This window comes from Myotis davidii, unplaced genomic scaffold (genome assembly GCF_000327345.1).
Source record: "Myotis davidii unplaced genomic scaffold, ASM32734v1 scaffold32, whole genome shotgun sequence".
In the NCBI taxonomy this organism is placed as follows: Eukaryota; Metazoa; Chordata; class Mammalia; order Chiroptera; family Vespertilionidae; genus Myotis; species Myotis davidii.
In genome coordinates, this window is record NW_006286587.1 from 1,813,437 (window position 1) to 1,814,968 (window position 1,532).

The window sequence follows — 1,532 nt, forward strand, 5'->3', positions numbered from 1 at the left end:
GCAGGGGCCTTGGTGGCGGGCACGTCCCCAGTGGGGGTCGTCCAGGAGGCAGCTGATGGATGTTTCTCTCTCATTGATGTTTCTAGCTCTCTATCCCTCTCCCTTCCTCTCTATAAAAAATCAATAAAAAATATATATATATTTTAAAAAGAAACAGAATTTCCGGAGGATGCGGCCCAGAAATCAGGATTTTAAAAAGATTCCCAGTGATTCTAATGTGCAGCCAAGGTTGAGAACCACTGCCATAGAGGCTGTATAAACAAACCCCAGGCTTTGGCTTCAGACTCACTGGGTTCAGATCCTGCCTCGCTGCCTTACTTCTGCAAAGCCTCAGCTTCCTCCTCAGCAGAGTAGGAATAATTGCATTAAATAAGATAATTCATGCAAAGCCCTGAGCTAGAGAACCCAGGACACGGTAAGAGCCTCTTTCCTGATAGCTGCCTTTAAACTTGAACTCAAACCCTAACTTTGCCCTGGGCTCTGACCCAGTGTCAGATGGCTGCCTCCCTCTTGTGGCTGCTTGGGGTCCCCTCTGGAGTGGGAAAAGGGCCAGGGCCACCTGGCTTGAGCAGGGCCATGGGCTGTGTCTTCCAGGACCTACTGCGGGCCCACCTTGGTCTCCACGGGAACCGGAACACCATTTGGGATCTCTTCAACAGCCTTCAGCGGCGCAGTGGCTGGGTGGAGTCCCTCATCTGGGCACTGAGGGCCTGTGAGCTGGCTGCTCTTGCTGACGAGGTGGACCGCGTCTATCAGAGCAACCTGCCTCGTAAGCCCCGACCCTGGCCCTGCTCTTGGAGCCCGTGTGCTCCCCAGCCCTCCACTCTCCCTGTCCCCTCACTCCTGCACCTCCTCCCTTCCTCTGTCACCCTCCCTCCCATCACTCTGGGGCAGTAGACAAACCTCGGTTTAGGTCCCAGCTTAGCTACTTAGCTGTGTCCCTTTGGCCAGGTCTCTTAATTTTCTTTTTTTTTTCTCCTTTCTTTTTTATTTATTTATTTATTATTGCTTAAAGTATTACAAAGGGTATTACATATGTGTCCATTTTTTCCCCCCGCCCTAGACAGTCCCCTAGCTTCCCCTATCCCCCAGTGTCTTATGTCCATTGGTTATGCTTAAATGCATGCATACAAGTCCTTCGGTTGATCTCTTACCCCCCTACCTCCTGCCCCCCAACCCTCCCCGGCCTTCCCGCTGCAGTTTGACAGTCTGTTTGAGGCAGCTCTGCCTCTGTATCTATTATTGTTCAAAAGTTTATAATTTTCTTAACCTCAGTCTTCTCTGTAAAACAGGGCTAATGGCAACATGTACCGCATGGGCCTGTGGTGGACATCCTGGGAGGTCAGCATGTGGGGTGCTTAGGGGGGCTGGACACCTCCCTGTGCCAGCAAATGGAGCCTCCTCTCATTTTTGTGGCTGTGATGTTTGCCTCCCACCCCTGTTCTCACTTTCTCCCGGCTCCTCTCCCTCAGTTCACCTTCTCTCTCCCCACTCTTCTCTCTTTCCTTCCCTGTACTGTCTCCTTTTTCTCC

At 51.6% G+C, this 1,532-nt stretch overlaps 1 protein-coding gene across 1 annotated transcript in view; it reads left to right on the top strand.

The window, feature by feature from the left end:
* The window catches only part of MAVS (mitochondrial antiviral signaling protein), a 12,709-nt gene that overhangs the window by 3,686 nt on the left and 7,491 nt on the right, over positions 1-1,532 (top strand). Inside the window, exon 2 of the mRNA XM_015560260.1 lies at positions 595-769. Coding sequence (XP_015415746.1) covers positions 595-769 — 175 coding nt within the window. The remainder of the gene's footprint in view (positions 1-594; positions 770-1,532) is intronic.